The 18,860-nt window shown below is 38.4% G+C and overlaps 1 protein-coding gene across 1 annotated transcript in view; it reads left to right on the top strand.

The window, feature by feature from the left end:
• LOC103129237 (attractin-like protein 1) overlaps positions 1-18,860 on the top strand; it is a 211,949-nt gene that overhangs the window by 34,477 nt on the left and 158,612 nt on the right. The window contains exon 6 of the mRNA XM_016664917.1: positions 10,375-10,427. Coding sequence (XP_016520403.1) covers positions 10,375-10,427 — 53 coding nt within the window. The remainder of the gene's footprint in view (positions 1-10,374; positions 10,428-18,860) is intronic.

Genomic DNA, 18,860 nt, shown 5'->3' with positions numbered 1-18,860 from the left:
CAAATATGCACACACAAACACACACACATATAAATATAATGTTTGTGTGCATATTTACTGAATGTGGAATATGTGCCAGTAAGGTAATACAAGTGAATGGGCTGAACTTGGTAAAGTGCCGTTCTACAAAGTATTTTAAGTTAATACCTGCCATTGACACATTTTCTCACACACATTAATATATTTGGCAATCAAAGAAATTACTAAAGAGATCGTTTCTAACTTTAAAGAGCACAATTAAATTAAAGAGCACAATGTTTTATTTGATAGAAACGATTCTGAAAATTTTTGACATTAACAGACACACTTTTACAGTGTTTTATTGAAGAATATATTTACATAATTCCATAGTTTAATGTACATTTAACATTTCAAGACAAGAAACAAATAATTTTCCTGTATTTATTTTTTATACGTTATTGAGAAATGACTTTTGATTTATAAATCAGTCATTGTCAAACATTAAACTACATATATTTCTTACTTTTTTCCAGAGAATTTACAGTATGTCAACTCTGCTATTGACAGCAAAGAGTGAAAATAATTCCAACAGAGTAAATAATTTTTTATTTCATTATATAAGCTACATTAATACAATAATACTTCAGATTGAGATATTTAAAAATACACAAAAAGTGAAAGAATAAAACATTTATTTATTACACTGGGAACACTGGCCACAGGCTTCAATCTGCTGGTCACACTGGGAGAACTCAATGACTTCTGAGACGTCCTGGTTCACAGGCTAAAGCCAAGGATAAAAGAGAAATAATCCAAAAGTGTAATAGAAAATACATACGATATGTTTCGTATATGTTTCCTTGACATTCAGAAAAAGACATTTTCAGCATGTTTGGCTCTGACTCGTAGCATCTTTATAGCTAAATACCGACATGGTGAAGCTGAGCTGGAAACAGACTGAAGAATAGCAGCTCCAGCTCTGATCCTGACTGCTCTTTCCTCACTAAATCCTCTGGTTTCTAATGAACTTCTCCTCTAACAGTGGTTTTTCATCACCTCTCTCTCATTAGAAAACAGTATGAAAACATTAGCTGCTAAGCTAACAATCAGCGGTTATTTCGGGCCAATTTAGCTACATAGGAAATACTTTTCGGTTGTTTAAAAGCAAATTTCTGGCTGCAAAGTCAAGTAATTCTGATCTTTCATCCTTACCTGGGGAAGGTAATCCTAATGAATCCAGTTTGTTTCGTAAAACGGTTGAAACAAGTCCACACAGCACAGGACTTAAGGAGCTCCGATCGCTCTGCTGCCACATACAAGATGGCGGACGCAGTTACGTACGGCTCAGCGCTCCATGAGGCGTCTACGTATTGATGTCTATGGGTTTATCCCTCGCGCGCGCAGCACTGAAAAAAACTTAGTCCACGCCCACCTACTGGGTGTCTCCCACCCCGGTCTGTATAAATAACAGTCAGACCGGACAAACGGCTCCCTCTTTTTCTTCAGTGTAAGATAGCACTGTTTTAAGAGCGAACATCCGTTTTGCCCGTCTTGTCAAACGGGGTACATCATGTCCTTTGATGGGCACTGGATTTTCGAGGGATGCCTAGGTCTCCAGCACGCCGACCTCGCCCTGACGCCTCAGCCCTCTTGCCGCTCCTGTGCTCTCCTCCCGCTGGCAGAGAGGAGCCGGAGCTTGCCTTTTCTAGGCCAGCGCTAGGCGGGGCGGCAGGCCCACCGAGTCTGGTCGCTGCTCATGGGAGATGCTAGCTACGCTGAGCGGGATGCTAGCTACACTGAGTGTTTATTGGATAATCCCACCAGCAGAGAGGACGACAGCGACGAGAACGACAGCAGGAGCAGCTGTGATTCGGATGTTGCTTCCTAGCTGGGAAGCACCGTGGTGGAAGAGAGGCAGCTGAGCGGATGCTCAGTCAACCCCGGCCACCGTATGCCATTTATTTCACTTAATTATAAAGTAAAAGGCAAATCAGGACATCTCACAAACTATATAAATATCAGTCAGCAACATGACTTAGGAATTTGATTGGAACCTTTTGGGTAAAACAGATACTGTAAGAACCACCCAGCGATAATTCGTATGGATTAAAGACTCAAACTGTGCTGAGAGTGAGACTAATAATCCATGGATTTAGCTCCAAACAGCTAAAGTAGCATAGCTGACATAAACATTACCTCCCGCTAACAGAAACATATGAGGAGGGCAGAGTATCAAAATACCAGACATATAAAACGTAATGTGAAATAATTTATAATTACTCCATGCCTCATTATAATCGGAGAGCAAAGCGCACAAATCCTTTTAAGCACGCACAAATCCTTTTACACACGCACAGATATTTTGAGAGTATTTTCACTCCATAGACATTCAATCTGACGACATTTGAATATTGTTAACAAAGCAATGGAAAGAAATGTTATGATTCCTAAAAATAGATCCCCCACCCCAATAACAGAATTTATAAAGAAAAAAAACAAGACCCAAAATTAACCATTGAGGTACTCCACAATGAATAGGATCTGAGGAAGAGGAATATTCTCCCATAGACACAGGAAAAACCTGTGAGCCAGATAGGATTTGAACCATGATTGAGACCAATAGCGTGCTCCAGTCTAGATAAAACAATACTGTGATCAACTGAAACAAAAGATCATTAAAAACTCTTAAAAGTTCTCTCTTTGTGCTGTGGTGGGGTTTCAAACAGATTGATCCATGAGCATTTTTATACGTCTACAGTCGATTATCAACAGCCTTTTCTAAATCTTCAACAAAAGGAGTAATTTGAAAATAGGCCTATAATTAGAAGGAACATCAATATGCTTCTTTTTGATGATGAGCTGCAGTACAGCATCTTTGAACACAGCCAGATAACAAGAAAGTGTTTAAGATGTGTAAAATACTACGACCGGTTATGTGAAGATTCTCTTTGAAAAGATGGAGAGGGAGAATGTCTTACTGGAAACGAGAAGATCTTAAATAAAAACAATTTCCATTTAAAACTGAAAAAGACTAAAGATCAAACTGATGAACGGAAGAGCAGTGTCCAGGCTAAACCAGACTGAGACACTATATGTAGAAATCTATATTTTTGAGACATTACTGTATTAGTGTTATTGACACACAAAGGTTATGTTACAAAATATGATTGGTTGCATGACACTATTAAATTGAAGATCGAATACATGCTGCTTCACAATTATTGCATCATAAATATCTGACAGCTTTCATTTGTTTTTATTTTAAACCTTTTCAGATTCAGATTCAAAATTTATTGTCATTGTCATAAAAGGCAACGAAATTGTGCTTAGAGTACAACACTCAGTGGTAGTAGCAGATTTCGGTTCGGGTTGTTTTTTTTCCTAAAGTCCACAATCATTTCCTTGGTCTTTTTGGTATTTAGAGCCAGGTTGTTGCTTTCACACCATGAGGCCAGATGTTGCACATCTGTCCTGTATTCCCTCTCGTCGCTGTTGGTGATGAGGCCAAGAACGGTGGTGTCGTCTGAGAACTTGATGATCAGGTTGGAGGAAGAAGAGGCAGAGCATTCATGGGTGAACAGGAAATAGAGCAGAGGGCTTAACACACACCCCTGGGGTGCGCCGGTGTTAATGGAAAGAGTGGAGGAGATGTTGTTGCCCACTCTGACCCTCTGTGTACATTTGGTAAGGAAGTCTACAGTCCAGTTGCACAGGGTGGTGTTATGTCCCAGTTGGTGGAGTTTGTGGCAGAATCTATTGGGCTGAATGGTGTTGAATGCCGAACTGTAGTCCACAAAGAGGAGACGAGCGTAGGTGTTTTTGTGCTCCAGATGCTCCAGCAGTGTGTGGATCACGATGGCGATAGCATCCTCTGTGGAGCAGTTTTTCCTGTTGGCAAACTGGTATGGGTTGTGTGATGGTGGAATTGCAGCTTTGATGTGTTTTATGACCAGTCTCTCCATGCACTTGGTTGGGATGGGAATGAGTGCCACAGGCCTACATTCGTTAAGACCTGTGACATGGGACTGTTTGGGAAGGGGGACTATTATAGCGGCTTTGAAGCAGGCTGGGACCCATGCGGTGGATGTTGTAAATGGAGCTGAGGACGTCTTTGAGCTCCACAGCACATTCCTTAAGCACTCGGCCCGTCAGTCCGTCCGGCCCGGGTGCTTTCCTGATGTTTATGCTGCTGAGAGCCCACCTCACTTTGTGTTGGGTCAGGACTGGGGCTGGGGCTGAGGCTGTGGAGGGGTGGGGGTCGAGGGCAGGGTCGGTGTTCTCCCTGTCAAAGTGGGCATAAAAGACATTTAAATCCTCCGCCAAGGTGGGACTGTTGGCTAGAGTAGACGATGATTTCTTTTTGTGAACTGCAGCATTGTCCTGTTGAAAAACCCAATCATTACCACACAGACGAGGGCCCTCAGTCATGAGGGATGCCCGCTGCAGCGTCTCCACATAGCCAGCTGTTGTTTGACGCCCCTGCACAACCTGAAGCTCCATTGTCCCATTGAAGGAAAACGCACTCCAAATCATGATGACGCCCCCACCACTGTGCCATGTAGAAAACATCTCAGGTGGGATCTCCTTGTCATGCCAGTAACGTTGGAAGCCATCAGGACCATCAAGGTTAAATTTTTTCTCATCAGAGAAGACAACTTTCTTCCACCTTTCAATGTCCCATGTTTGGTGCTGTCATGAGGTGTGGTCGGTGGTGGTGAGGAGAGACGCTGAGACCCAGGTTATGGTGATGATGAAGATTTAATGATAATATAGCTCACAAACAGTCCAAGGCAGGCAGCACGGCAGGAACAAGCACGCAGCTAAATACCGGTAGCAACTGTCAAAACGGACTAGACGGAAACAAACACAAACCAGGACTTAGCAGTTCTACTGGCGAGTGAGAACAACATTAGACATTGACAAACGACACGGACCCGACGAGGAACACAGACAACAGGAGGGTTTAAATACACATGGGGTAATCAAGGGAATGAGACACACCTGGGGAGCAATCAACGGGGAGGACAGGACAGAGACTCACAGGGAAACAGGACTGAACACAGAAAACCCAAAAATAAACACAAAAACACGGATCGTGACAGGTGCACCCTTGCAAAGTCCAAACGGGCAATTTTGTTGCGTTGAAGAAGATGTGGCCTTTGAAGACGATTTTTGTTTCTGAAGCCCTTCTCTCGCAGATGCCGTCTGATGGTTATTGGACTGCAGTCAGCACCAGTAATGGCCTTAATTTGGTAGGACGTTCAAAGTCAGTGAGCTTTTTTGCTTTTGCCATCAGGAGGTGTAAAGACTTGACAGAAAATGACATGGAATCCAGATTTTTGCACAGCTTTTGGCTTTTAAAGGCTATGGTCTTAAACTTTTGATCAGCTGAAAAAATCTTGTTTGAGAGTAAATCCAGTTTTCAGAAAATTCCCTGCTCAAAAGTTCTTGTCTCTTGCACTGCTTTTTTCTTTAACATTGTGAAGCTCTACTTAGAACCTTCTTAAGATCCAATAGTGCAAAATGCAAATTCTTGCAATTTTTTGACTGGTCTTAAGATTTTGATCAGGAGTGTATAATACTCTCTACATTCCAGAGAGGACATTACGGTTAAATAAGCCTATTGTTTGAAGGCTTAACTTTAATTAATCAATCAAACCGATGTGCTCTGCTTTGAAATACTTTATAAATCAAACATTTTTCAACCAAACCTGTCTAAATAATATCGGTGTTTAACTCCCACTGATTGGGGAAAGCTAGCGGGAGTTTTTATAACAGTGTGCCAGGAGTTAGGCGTTTTCTCTTGGTATGCCGAACCTGGAGCGTCTGGCCAGCTGACAGCTGGCTGTTAACGCAGCGGTAGCAGACAGGTCCAAAAATGTCAGAGCAATATTGCAGTTAGGTGATGTATTGATGAACCGATCAGATATTTGAGATTTACACACTTACATTCTCGCCTAAAAACGTTGTACCAAATCACGTTGTGTCATTTAAAGTGTTATATAGCTAAATAATTAGTTGCTATTCACTGCCATTGATGCTCTGTCTGAACGTCCAGTTGGAACCCGCAATGAATTATGGGGTATCGTGGGCCGTGAAGGATACACTGAACCCATCCTTCAAATCTGGGGAAAAGAAGGATGCATTTGAAGGATGCGTTTGAAGGAGTCTTTGAATTCGGACAGGCCTTGTCACCACGCTATGATGTAATCGGCCTACAAATCTGTCCTTCGAAGGATGCAGACCCTGAATTCGGACACAGCTTATAACAGTGTCATGAGCACAGTGTCATAGCCAGTTAGCTTATGACACTGTACTCTTCTCCAACTGAGGGTGAGAAAATGTTTCAAATGGATTTGGGTTCCACACCTATTAACTTGGTACCTGCCATGTTTTTTTCTTCTTTTTTTGGTGCACACATATTTTTATTATTTTCTTACAGAGAAGTGCAGCATCTGTTATTCATTCACTTGCTGATCTCATGAACATGTCATGTTCATTCACTTGTATCCACAGTGCTATCTGAATGCTGCTGTTTTCTCTGGGTCACTTCCAAACATAACAAGTAGAGGAGGATTGGTTTGTATTTTTGGTTTAAAGTGAAAGTTTGGTCCCCCTTTGTTTGGATGGTGGGTGTTCAGAGGTTCAGCAGGTGTGCAGTTTCATAGTATGCAAAGTCACAGTCTGAGCTAATAGGAACATTAGCTAAAGCTGGTTTGCTCTGTGTGTGTTCATCATGGTGTTTCTGTGCACATGAATATATTGTCACAATCCTCTCTACATAATTACTACATCTTTTATTTGTCCACAGCTGTCTACTGTGAGCTATCGCAGGCCGTACTTTTCCTTCTTTTAGCCTCCTATTCCACCACTCCAGATTCCTACCTGGCCTTAGAAACTTCTCAGGGTATTTCTTCAAATACTGTATATAGTCATAAACATTAGTTTCACTAATGCTAAAGCGCTATACCAACATGGTATTTAGCAGGTATTTCTTTTGTACTTTAATTTACTTTTTTTTAAGTTGATGATTTTAATCTCAAAATTAAAAAAGCTTAAGTTTGGTCACTTGGACCAGATTCATTGCTGAAGATCTCAGCTCATCTACTAAACTGTGTGAATGATGTGAATTAAAATTTTCCACCAGTTTGTATAGTTTCCTCTTTTTTTGGATCACACAAAACTCATTAAAACCATATGAGTGTAAATGATTATTATTTTTGACACAGAAACAGAACTAGCACCATCTTGACTCCTTAACTTTAATGGTATTATGAGGTTTATATCACCTTTCAGTAAAGAAAAAATGTGTGCGTGTGCACGTTTGTGTGTCACTGCTTGTGTAGCTGAGTCACATGTTCTTTTAAATGAAGAGATAACCCAGTCTCATACGGTCCTTATTTTCTGCCCATTAGAACCGCTGTAAGCAGCTTAAGTGTGTGGACTGCCTCTGTTTGAGCTCTGAGTTAAGGACCAGATTGTCCTTCCCTGTAGGAAAGAAAATGGCCCCAGGTGCCCTTTTACAAGACTATTTTATCCATCTTCTGAGTCGCGCTGCATATGTTAGATGATCAAAAATGACCAGTAAACACAAAAAGCAGATTTAAAATGATTTCTTCAATATTCTATCCATAATATTTCTGGTGTTAGCAGAAAAGTAATAATTTCCTAAACCTTAATTGGTTTTATACATCTCTGTGGAGGATGTCTGGCCAACTTTTATTTATTTATTTATTTATTTATTTATTTATTTATTTATTTATTTATTATTCAGTGAAATTTGAGGCGTTTTCAGTGTGTGCAATCTGCCACAGCATCTCATCTAAGTTTAGGTCCAAACTTTGAATCACTTTTGTTTTATTTTTGGACTTGTTGGTGCTTTCAAGATCACTGCCCTGCTGTATGATCAGACTGCACTATAAAAAATATTCACATATTTAACAGTGATGTACAGTAAAATCCAACAGGAAAAATCTATAAACTGTAAACAATTTGAAACTGTTGATGTCATGTGAAGTTGCCATAAGTAAAACATAAATCAGTGAAAACTGTACTTGTGTTACAGTGTATTTGTCAGTCTTTCACAGTAGAACTGAGAAGTCCTAGTCTGTTGCTACCAGTGTTAGCTCCAGCCTTCACTCACTGTGCTGCCTGCTTGTCTGGACTGTTGAGCATCATTAAATTAATCATTTTCTCTACAACCTGGGTCCTGCCTGCGTCTCTACCTCACCACCACCCGCAAATCATGACTTGTTTGTTTTATGTTAATTTTCCAAGTTGTTTTCAGGCTCATTTTAGAGCAAAACTGTTGGTATTTTTCTCCTGAAATTAAATTTTTTTACAGTGAAACATTGACTCTGGCATCATTTTTAACCTTACAATTAACAGCCTTCCAACTGTGAAAGAAAAAAAATGTTTTACCTGTAATTTTATGATGGAATTCTGGAAATCCCAGCTGCCAGCGATTTAAAATATTTTTGTTTTAATTTGGTTTCAGAACGATAATTTTTTGCACTTAGAATACAATGCACACAAATTAATTTCTCATCTAACAATGTTATTAAAGTATATTGTAGACACCTATAAACTTTATCCAAATTCTTTCCTTGGTTTAAACAAAAATAATTAAAATTAAAAAAGGGAAAAATGCCTGCAGGTCAGAAGTTTGATGACATATCTTATGTAAATCATAAATACCAGTATCAGTGATTCTGGCTCTATATTTACTGTGCAGTGTCACTGTGACTGGCAGAGGCTCAGCATGACCACAAAATGCAGTCGATGTGCATTTATTCAGAGCTGCATGTTACATTTGCACCGACACCCATTACAAAGTGAGACAAAAAAGCTGGCTTTTATACCTTAGGCCAGAGGTTCCCAAACTGTGGGGCGCGCAGTGCCATTGCAGGGGGTTACGGGATGTCAAACCTAAGTCAAGGACTTTTCATAACAATATGGATTAAATATATAAATTGAAAAACAGATAGAAGATTTATTAAAAATGGAAGTTAAGATGCATTTTATTACACTGGTATTGGGGATTACAACTTTTGGAGTGCAGATTTTCACATCAGTACAGTGGACCATTAAAAACCCTTACAACTGCCTATTTTAATAGTTCAACAAGACTAAATATACCTTATTATGCATTAATACGCACTGTGAAAACTGTCTTAGGACTACTGCAGAAGACAATATCTACAGTTTTATCTATTCTTTTAGGAAGAGAAATAAAAGTCTCTCCTGGGTTGATTTGCAAACTTCAGCCAGTAGCACATCAAGTAGCACTGGCTATAGATATTCAGCTTCCCAAACTTCATTTTCTTTCAAATATTTTAAATATGCTGTACTAAACAATCTGTAGTTATGTTATAGAGAAAAAAAATGTAAATCTGTGAATGCTACCTTCCTAGCAGGAAATACTGTAGGTTAATTGAAGTCTGAGTGTGTTTCCCAAGTCACCAACAGACATGCTAAAAAAAAAAAAAAAAAGCTACATAGAATTGGTTTTGGGAACAATCATTTAAAATGCATAGATGGTAAATTATTAATTTTGTATTCATGTCAGATGTGTGGTCCATACTAGTTTGCAAGGACCATGCTAATTAACTTAGCTGATTAGCAAACTACAATGTTTAAAAGCGTTGTCAGCACAAAGAAGACGTGAGTTTTTCTAAGACTTTTGCTGTGTTTATGAGGCCATACTAACTCCTACTGGACAAAATATCTATTATTTGTTAAAATCAAGTTCTGTTACATAATAAGGTCATTGATAAAGAAGGAAAGTAGGAGAACGATAATACTTGATTTAAAAAGATGACTACCATCCTGGAGGAGAGATATTTAAAAAAAAAAAGTTTTCTTTTTTAGTTTTGAAGATGAGGAGAGAGGAAATTAAAGCAGTGTTTATGTCCTGGAGTTTGTTTTTGTGGTGAATTACTAATGTGTTCATCACAATAGACATGGATTTTGAATTTGTTGTTTTTCCTTATTGATGATCCCCCACTGGAATCAATTCTAGGAATCAAAACTCCTTTATTCACATTCATGAAAGAACAGCCTCTTTTTCAGCTCCATTTTTTTGAAACTTTAGCATTCAAATGCATGACAACCCACCAATACATGTGTGAGATTTCCCCATTAAAACCTGTGTTCATTTGTGTTTTGTGTCTGAATGTGGGAATCTTTTGGGGGGGGGAAATGGAGCCGCTTTGGCTAGATGAGCCTGCCGAGGGGAAATTACCTACCTACCAAGCAGCTCGAGGAAGACAAAATACCCAGCTGACACACTACCACACACACACCTTTACAAAAAAAGTTTTAGTAAAATTTACCAGTGCTGAATGCTAATGCTGCTGTGCTTTCTTTCCTCTGATCTTCCTCCTGCCCCTTCCCTCCTTTGTGTTGCTGCAGATGCGATTCAGAGAACCGATACCTTGGTAACCCTCTCCGTGGAACTTGTTACTGTAAGTACGCTGCCAATGTTTTTCTGAGTCCTGGTCAGGATGTGTGTGCACCCTTCTATTATTATTCCTGGATACAAACTGACCTTGCTGGTCATTTTGTATGTAGACACACAACTCTGGAGTAGAAACTGTTCCTCATCTGAATTTCAACCAGCCTACTGTAAAATAATAATAATAATATAAAAAAAACATAACTGTGTACTGTTCAGCTGTGTGCTGCTGCTGCAATGTCGCCTTACTGCATAGAACACATCAAACTTTCAGAACTAGTACATAGCACACAACATTTCCTCTTCCAGTCTTGGAGTTAAAAGTCCTAAAATGTGTAATTCCAACACCTTCTGCTGCTGTTGGAACAACAAAACGGCTTTAAATCAGGTTTAAGTTTAATCTGACTGTCAGACTGTTTCCACAAGGAAGTTGGCAACACCAAGTTAAACCAAAAGAATACCCTGGAGACTAGATGCTGCTTGTTTAATTGAACACATGGTGAAAACTGAAATGACAAAATAGACTCAACACTAAAGTAACATTTTAGCACAATAAGCAATAATATATAAAATTCATCAGTATAAACTGTGAGATGATGCAATTTATGGTGTTCCTGCCAGATAATTCAGCATAAAGGACATTTTTTGATTACATTTCCATGCATGTGGGCTTTTGTTTTGTTAAAAAACGAACAACTGGAAGTCTGGAACCAGACGTAGAATTTACTGATAGTATTTCCTAATGAAAACTTCCGTAAAGCATTAATTGTTCACTTAAACAACTGTTTTTTTTTGTTTTTGTTTTTTAATGTATGAACTTATTTATTCAGATAAATACACACTGACATCTATAATAAGACACTTCTGCCTATTAAGTCAATGCTTAAGTCAATTCTGCCATTCAAAATTATGAGCTAAAATAATAGAGACTAACTGTATCATCAGTGTCTGCTGTAATGTTCATAACGACTGCTGTGGTTAGAGATTTAATTTGGACTCTAGTAACAGGAAGTAGCACATTGTAGTGATTAGCTTGGCATACATGGAAACAGTGTGAATAAAGAGAAGCAGCTGTAACCTGCACATGTGACAAGTGCTGCAAGTATGCAGAGCAGATCAGAACATCATTAGAAAAGGTTAATGGAAATAGGAAAATTATAAACCTCAAGTAGCTCAGTTTCACAAAAAAGGTTGTACTCACTTGGGGTGGATTTTGATTTTTTGTAAAAAGATTAATGTGATAAAAAGATAAATTATTTTTCGACAAAGCACATTTACCAGATAACATTTACCTCACATGACTTATCAGCCGTTTCTGCTGTCGGAGTCTTTCTGGAAATATGTAACATCGTAAATACTAGTTGACATGACAGAACAATTACACAACTTGCTTGATAGCAACCTAGTCCTGTAAACTTTTCTCCTTTTTTCTATGATGTGTGGCTCATGCCATTTTACTTCCTCTTTCTTACAGCCATATGTAACACTAACATTTGATAATAATACTCTTAGCTTAGCCTGCTTGATGCTCTCCAAACTAGTAGATAGAAACATGACTAATTTGCATTTTTTTTTGTTTTTTTGTTTTTTGGTGACATTTTGAAAGTTTGCTTGGATTTTGGCACTAGCCTATAAATGATTTAGAAATGTGTTGCTGACAAAAAAAATCTGATTGGAATATCCCCAAAGCACAGAGACATTTAGAAAAATAAATGTTTCCTTCTTTTCCTAGTTTTGAAGATGGGGAGAGGAAATTAAAGCAATGTTTATGTCCTGGAGTTTATTTTCATGTTTCCAGATGCAATGAGATGCATTGACTTTCCTCATTTGCAACAAATTGTTGGTTTTTGACTCTGGAGGGCAGATGAAGGAGGAAATCTGGAGACAAAACAGATGTTTTGTAGCATGCAAGTGTGCTTGCTTGTGCCTACATGGGGGAAAAATTATTTGTCCATGGATTGCAGTCATCATTACAAATATTACACCATACTGACAGAAAGTTCAAGTTCTGTCAATGTCAATAACCATATAATGCGACTATGAAAGCTGCAACATCAGACAAAATGTACCAATTAGAAGAGTTCAGCAGAAAGAGAAAAGTCAGAAAAGCCCTATAAATATATATGAAGGTGTTGGACAGGTAGAAAGACAGACAAGAAAAAGTCAATGTATTAGGATGATATTGTAAAGGAAAAACCATGTGTTATGCAAGAAGTTTCTTTTCCTAAGGAAACATTTTGAACTTCTGGCTTTAAGACTGATGTCTAAAAGCACTAGGTGGCACCAGCATTATGTGTTGCTTCCAATAATGCATATGTATCCAGACGCACATGCACCCGTTTTGGGAACTGTCAGCCAGCCAGTGCAGGGCTCCTCGATATTGCTGTGACTACGGCTGAAGTGCCATGTGGTTTTTTCCACATGCGTTTGACTCCATTGTGACTTTCATTAATGTGGCATTACGGTGTAACACTGTTTGAACAAGAGCGAGCACAATCAGATGTAAATACATCCAAAACCTTTTCTGCTATGCAGTCGCTATTTTCTGCACACTCATGCAAGACTGCATATGTGTGCAAATTAGATATTTTAAAAGCAATCTACTTCCTTTTAATATGAGTGGAGTCACAACTGTGACTGAGGTCAATATTAGCTTTAAATGTCATTGAGCAGCAGGACTGATAAGGAAAAACGTAATCTGTCTAAGGTCACCTTATGCAGTATGAGATTATTTGTAATAGGAGTTTGCATCAACTGGGTTGCTGTTCTTCAACACAATTTAGATTAATACAACAGAATTTAAGTATTTGACACTGATACTGATTGTTTTCTTCCCCCCAAGTTTCGCACTTATAAAGAATAAAGAGGTTTGTATTTTTGATCAAAGGTACACCTCAACTGTGGGTGACAGAATCTTAAAAAAGGTCATGAATATTCCATTGTATGATCTTCAGATAATTAAAATAGCAGTATTATGTATTTTCCAACCACATAGTGTCATGTTACAGCATAATCACTTAACTATGTTACCCTTAGTAGATATAAAATGCTGCTTATATTAACCATAACTTAAAATAAATTTTACTTTGCAATTTAACGCCTTAAAATTGGGACTCTGTCTCTTTAAAAAGCTCCTGTTCTTTCTGAAGCTCTGCCATGAGAAAGTCATGGCAACATGGCTCCTCTAAGAACGTCCCTTAAGAACGTTTTTACCAGCGTTCTTCTGAGAAGTAGCTCAGCAGTTCCACCAGGTGTTTGCTAATTGCTGCTGGCTAGTCTGAAGGAGCTGAGAGGAGGAGTCGGATTGGACCCTGCAGCTCTCAGGAGGTGGAGCTAGGCACCCAGTCATTTATCACAGCTGAATGGTTGCTATGGAGATTAAAGGCTTTCTTATACGTGAATGAATTAAGGCAACACACCAGGTTTGTGTTTGATGAGAGAATAACATTATAACATGATGTAAAGCCTCCTACTGCTTCTTTATCAGTTAACTGCATGAAACGTGTTTGATACAGTACACATTAATATTTGTAGATCATGTGGAAGTGTTTTGTATGCGACATCAATCTGCTGAGGTCGACAGTTGGCACAAACAGTTTTACAGTAGCTAAAACGTCACCTTGTGAGCGCTGGCTGTCCTGGTGGAGAGCAAACGGGGCCAGGGTTAGGTCATGAATATGACCCAATTCAATTATTTAAGGAAACCTGTCAGCATCCATTTGTATTGTGGGAAATGAAGGACTTTGTCAAGAGAAATGTAGCCAATCAAAATGCTGTTTGCTGACATTGTGCTCTGAATACACCAGGCACACCTGAGTATGTTTGAATGTTAATGATGAACCAAAACAGTAATTCTTTACAGTGTGAGGATCGCTGATTTAGCCGCCTTCAAACACAAAATGGGAGTTTTAAAACTGAACTTGTCTTCTTGAAGCTGATCTATTGATATAAATATTACCCAATGTGGTCTCACGGTCAAGGTTTTAATTGGAAGAACTTCTTTCAAACATGCTGGAGAGGTTTACAGATATTACATAAATTTCAGTTTTATGTTTTAAGCAAACAAAAAAGAAAATCCAGCAGCAGATCGGGTTTCTTTCCCTCGTCATGTTGCTTAGGGGTGGCTCTCCTGCCTGTTTGAGACCTTTGTTGTCTTAAAATACCAGATATTAATAAATGGCTCATTAGGAGAATTTTATTGACCTTGGCAACATGCTGAGGATGTAGTTCAGTTATTTGAATCAGTTGTTTATAGGAAATATTTTAAAATTTTTGTGCAGGACCCTGAAGACCAGGAGCAGTGGACACTGCTCTACATCTCCTGCTTTATTAGAATAATCTGACTTTTTATGGACTTTAATAAAATATCCCTTCAAGTATCCATCCAGCTACTTTCATATAGCTTAAATGGTTGGATCTGTTCCCCATACATCACTCTAGCTTCAGTCAAAATATGCAACAATGGTCCCGAACACTTGCAGTGAGTCAGAGGTCGGAGATGAACCATTTATGTAAACTAAACACTCAAAGTTGAGGAGCTACATTTACAGATCTAACACCCTTTCCATCAACTCTTGTCTTTGTCAGACCTTTGTGGAAAAAGCCCTGGCTGTAGTTGTGTTGTTCACAGAATTTTAATCAAACCATTTTGTTTTCAGGCAGACTGAGGCACATCTGTTCATGGGGAGCTTTGTGCATAAACATTTTGTCACATTTCTTGAAATGCTCACATTATCATAGAGTATTGACACTAAAGTTCTATAATTTGTACCACTCATAAAGTGTGAACTAAGTGCAAGTGTGGTAAAAAAAAACAACAACAACAACAACAACAAAAAAAAACAAAACAGTTAAAACACTTCTTTCATACTAACTTTTTAAATTGTTGGGTCTGAATGGAACAATGAGATCTCTTCCAGCATTGTCAATAAACACTTTGGAGGCATTTTACACTTGTTCACTGACACACCAGTGGGGTAAAAATAAAAGGCAGGCTGTGACTGTGTGATAATACATAATGTGATATGATATGAAGTAGTGAAATAACACCCATTGCTTAGCATGTCATGTTTGACGTAACTGGGTAGGAGGTGAAGATCCGAGTCTTGGGGGAACAGAACAATGGTTCTCTAAAGTCTACACACCCCGTTAAGACAAGAGTTTTTGTATAAAGAAATAAGACATTGACAGAAATGTAAAACTTTTTCCTCCTTTAACGTGACCATACCCTGAATAAATGAAGTGGACAACAAATGTATTAGATACAGGATCAAACCGATAAAAACCCATCCGCCATAGATCTGATGGTCTGAGGGTTCATTGGAACAACGTTTAGGACTTCACTCATCTGGGCAGACATCTCAGATCTAATGTAGCCGCTCCCTCAATTTGTGCGGTTATAGTTTGAAGTTTACTAAAATACACTACAGATTTGACTCTCCATAAATTCATTTACTTTTTGGGTCCTCCATATTCCCTCTAGCTTCCTGTGGTGCTTCTTCTTGGCCTTGCTGTCATTTAGGATTGCTAGCTTGATGGCTAGCACAGCGGTTAGAGCAGGGGTCACCAACTCCAGTCCTCAAGGGCTACCATCCTGCAACTTTTAGATTCACCTCTGCTCCAAAATGTCTGAATTCCCTCACCAGCATTCATTCCTCTTTGCAATAGGCTGGAAACGAGCAGTTTATTTGATCCAGTTGTGTTTGAGCAGAGACGCATCTAAAATTTACAGGATGGTAGCCCTCGAGGACTAGAGTTGGTGACCCCTGGGTTAGAGGTGCTGTGCCTTGGACTCTGTAATGAGTTCGTCTGGGTTCAAAATAGTGTTGAGACTTGATTAAAGTTTTTAATCAGAGACATTGCAGGGTAAGTAAGTAAGTAAACTTTATTTATATAGTACCTTTCACAGACATGAGAAGTTACAAAGTGCTTTACATTGAGGGTAAACATAATAAAACAGAGAAACTAAAATCAAGAAACCAAAAAGTTAGCCAAAGGCCTGTCTAAAAAAGTATATCTTGAGACTTTTGTTGAATACATCGGTTGAAACAAAACAGCGTAATGCTAGAGGGAGAGCATTCCACAGCCTGGGGGCCAGTACCTGAAATGCTCTATCATCACGTGTTTTGAAATAAGTTCTTGGTACCGTCAGCAGCATCTGGTGAGAAGACCTCAGAGTCCTTGATGGACAGAGAGACTTCAAAAGATCCAGTATATATTTAGGGGCCTTACCATGAAGAGCCTTAAAAGTTAAGACCAAAATTTTAAAATGGGCCCTAAAATACATTGGAAGCCACTGCAGTGAGGCCAGGACAGGAGTTATATGAGCTGTTCTGTGAGTTTTAGTTAAAAGCCTGGCTGCAGTGTTTTGAACAGCCTGCAGGTGAACCATAGAAGATTTACTTAGGCCCATTAAAAGGCTGTTACAGTAATCTAAACGAGAAGAAAAAACATGAATAATCATTTCTAACTCATTATATGATAAAATAGTTCTCAACTTCGAAATATTCCTTAAATTATAAAAACAATTGCGAACTAACAATTTACAATGATTGTCCAAGGACAAAGAGCTGTCAAAGAGAACACCCAAGTTTTGGAGACTATTTTTTTCGGAAGAGTTTAAAAATCTGAGATGCTTCCTGATTTCAGTGATTTTATCATCAGGAGCAACAATAAGCGTCTCCGTCTTGTTTGCATTTAACTGGAAGTAGTTGTCATTCAACCATATTTTGATGTCAGACAAGCAGTTATTGAGTTCTGTCAATTTATAAAATTCAGGAGCGAAACAAACAGTATATTTGGATATCGTCAGCATACATATGGTATGAAACATTACTGTAGTGATTTAAAATAAAACCTAAGGGATGTAAATACAGTAAGAAGAGGAGTGGACCCAAGACCGAACCTTGGGGTACTCCACATGCCAGTTGAGCAACATCAGAGTGAATGTTATTCATAAAAACAGTGAAAGACCTGTTTGAAACCAATTTAAAACAGTGCCAGAAATACCAAAAATAGCTCTTAGTCTGTTAAAAAGAACAGTGTGGTCTACAGTATCGAAAGCAGAAGTCAAATCCAGAACAACAAACACAGTAGTTACCAGAATCAGCTGCCATCAACACATCACTAGAAACTTTTAGTAATGCCTTTTCTGTGGAATGCAGTCTCCGAGAAAACCCGATTGAAAAATATCCATCAAATCATTTTCCTCTAAAAAAGAGTTCAACTGTTGTGCTACAACCTTCTTAAGAATCTTCGACATAAAAGGAAGTTTCGAGGTGGGTCTATAGTTTTCAGGCAGTAAGGAATCCAGGTTAGGCTTTTTTAGCAGAGGACAAACAGCAGAACTTTTAAAATATTGAGGTACACATCCAGAACAAAGCGACAAATTTATCAAGCTGACTACACTTGGACCGATGCAGTTAAAAATATCTTTAAAAAGAGATATTGGGATAACATCAAGAGGACTCGACGGCAGTGGCATAAGCGACAATAAATTGTTGATGTCACTAATGGACATTGGAGAGAAAGAAGACCACGTCTCAGAAGTCAAAGGACAATAGTCCCAACCACCCAAAAGTGAAGGCAAGATACTCGCCTTGATATTGGCCACTTTATCCATGAAAAAATTTAAAAATCGATGACAGTCTTCATATGTAAAAGTAGTTTGAGATGCAGGCAGTGGTGAAACAATCCTCTTAATTGTATCAAATAAAATTTCCGGGTTTCGTCTTCTTGATTTAATGAGATTAGCAAAATAGTTAACTCTTGCATTTTTAATCAACTCATTTAAGGAGCTGATCAAGTCTTTAAGGTGGAGCCTGTGAACCATCAGGCCAGTACATTTCCATTAGTGTTCAGTTTTATGACATATTCTCCTCAAAGTCACAATTTCCTTATTAATCCAAGGACAACTTGCACGCTGAACGCTGTGCAAAATGAGGTCCAGACGATGACCAAGGGTAGCATGTAGAGGATGTATTGGGGATGTACTGCTGATCTGACATTTATGGTTTTATGTACTTTTATTGTTGTTGTTTTAATTATGTCCTTTTTATTGTTGTACTGCAGTTTTTGGCCTCTGCTTTCCAGTATAAATTTCTCCTATGGGAGACTAATAAATCATCTATATATCTATCTATTGCTCAGTTTTAAAGGTGCAATTAAATTCATAATATCTATATAATAATTGTTGTATAGATATTTACAACAATTATTGTATACAATGACCATTATTGTCCGTAATTATATGACAATTATTATCTGTAATTAGTGAATAGCATTTTAATCGAAAACCATACATCGACAAAATATGCAACATTCTCGATTCAAAACCCCTTTTTGCCACTAAATTATTGAATAAATTGACAAATGTATTCAACAACACAGATATTAGTTTTCATTCTGTTTTTTAGACTATTTAACTATCAGATTGGTGCAAAGT

The sequence above is a fragment of the Poecilia formosa genome, unplaced genomic scaffold (genome assembly GCF_000485575.1).
Source record: "Poecilia formosa unplaced genomic scaffold, Poecilia_formosa-5.1.2 Scaffold529, whole genome shotgun sequence".
NCBI classification, from domain to species: Eukaryota; Metazoa; Chordata; class Actinopteri; order Cyprinodontiformes; family Poeciliidae; genus Poecilia; species Poecilia formosa.
The sequence above is the reverse complement of the archived record's forward strand: the minus strand, read 5'-3'. Positions and strand labels throughout refer to the sequence as shown.